General features: G+C 36.2%; 1 protein-coding gene across 2 annotated transcripts in view; it reads right to left on the bottom strand.

Annotated features, from left to right (window-relative positions):
• XRCC6BP1 (XRCC6 binding protein 1) overlaps positions 1-2,012 on the bottom strand; it is a 23,278-nt gene that overhangs the window by 6,773 nt on the left and 14,493 nt on the right. For both annotated transcript variants that reach the window (XR_550318.1, XM_008570159.1), the window contains exon 5: positions 1,141-1,278. Coding sequence is in view for 1 of the 2 variants with exons in the window: in XM_008570159.1 (XP_008568381.1) it covers positions 1,141-1,278 (138 nt within the window). In the remaining variant the exon portion in view is untranslated. The remainder of the gene's footprint in view (positions 1-1,140; positions 1,279-2,012) is intronic.

Below are 2,012 nucleotides of genomic sequence, written 5' to 3'. Positions count from 1 at the left end.
ACAACACCAAGTCAAGGGTTAAGATCCCCTTACCGGTCATCTTTTTAAAAAAAAAAATTAAGTTGTACAAAACACAAAGAGTCAAGAACCTTCCAAATGGGTCATACTATGAGCATGACAGACTGAACTTAGTATTTATTTTCTAATTTACTATACTTTAATAGATAAAAGAGTCTTGGAACTACCCACATAGATTCCACAGCTAGCCTAGCCACATTTTTGCCCATTCATTTCAAACAGAATTGCCTGCTTCTGGTTACTTCTACAATAACATGGCCTCATTCCTCTGTGGAGTTTAACAAATTTTAACTAGCTAACAGATATTAATTCTCATAACACCCAAGAGAGATCTATTTAAAAACTCAAGTTTTAGTCTATTCTCCAAATAACAAGAATTATAATTAGATGTAGTGGGGACACATATTAATTTTAAGGGAAAGAGAAAATAATCTAAGTTATAAAAATGTAAGCTTGAGATTTATATTAGATTTTTAATGTCTCATTACAGTGCATTCTTCAATTAATGAAATGTAAGTATGAAATACATGTCTGTCTAGGAGCATATATATGTATACTTCTGACAGCAATCCAAAGTGCTTAATAAGAAATATCTTTTTATGTTGAATTTTTGAAACTAAATGTTTTACTCTAGGGCAAGCACGGATCTTTACCTAGGGAAGGCAAAGAAAAAGAACCCTGGTTGTAATCCTGCCTCTGCCACTTACTTGCATATGTGGAAAGTGAGGCAGTTGTTTTGATTCCATAATTGTTGTGAAGATTAAATAAGAATCCACACAAACAGAACAGTGTTTAGCACACAGCTCTCAGTAAATGTTCATTATTTTTTTATATTACATAATTTATAACACAGAAAAAATTAAGTTTATTATTACAATTAAAGTGAGTTATCACTATTATTAGGACTTAAAGGTTATACTCAAAACAATTCTAATAAGATACTTAAAATTTCTCTAGCTGTAGCTCAAAAATTGTATTCAATAATAGTTAAAAACAGAAATTCAAGACTAAGGTAGAACTATGATAGGAAGAAAAGAAATAAGTTTAAATAAATTATACTTGAATAAAATGTCCACACACAGTATTCAGGTGGAAAATACGTATCTTTCACAATAAGCCCACCTCTGAGCAGGCCAGATGTCTGACACTGGTGAACCAGTCAACATGAGCACGACAATGATCAAATGCGTGAATGAGCTCGTGGGTGACCACTCTGTTCATGTGGGTCTGATTACGGATGTTATTCTGGCACAAAACAATCTAGGAGGCACCAAAATAAGAGAAGATCGGTTATTTCTAAAGTCCACTTCTATTTAGTAGCTTCCGTCTTTGCTCCCACGTGATCACAAGCTCTCTCCCACAGGCTCACCTGCTTGGAACCCTCCACCCACTTTTCTCCACTGACCTCATGTCTACCCATTGGTCAAGTCCCCCTCCCAACTGCATGCTCCATTAGCCTTCCCCAGTTACCAACTTCTCTCTTCTCCTCCTCTGGACTACAAAAGTGCTTAGACTGAGAATATTAATCACAAACCATCCTCACTGGGCTGACTGTACCAGTCAGCCTTGGACTCCACAGCATTACGGTGAAGAGAGTGGGTTTGGAATGAAACAGACAGATTCAAATTCCAGCTCAGCCCTTACTTATTTGGTGACCTTGAGCAAGTTTTTTAACCTCTCTGTGCCTCAGTTTCCTGAACTATAAGAAGGAAATAATTAGAGTACCTACCTCATGGAATTGTGAGAATTAATTAAGAATATATGTATAAAGTACTTCTTATCAAGTTTCTGAATGAACAATGAATAGCCACCACTGTCCTTTACTAGAATGAGGTACCAGGAAAAAAATCCACAGAAAGACCTTCAGAAAGAACAGCTAGCAGCACACTGAGCAGGACCCTATAAAACTAAGAAAGACATGAGGGCTCCTAATAATAAGAGGTTCCATTAATTGTGTACTTACTATGTGCCAGACACTGGGATACGAGACAGAT

This window comes from Galeopterus variegatus, unplaced genomic scaffold (assembly GCF_000696425.1).
Source record: "Galeopterus variegatus unplaced genomic scaffold, G_variegatus-3.0.2 Scaffold576, whole genome shotgun sequence".
Lineage (NCBI taxonomy): Eukaryota > Metazoa > Chordata > Mammalia > Dermoptera > Cynocephalidae > Galeopterus > Galeopterus variegatus.
This window is presented reverse-complemented; position numbering and strand designations above follow the sequence as displayed.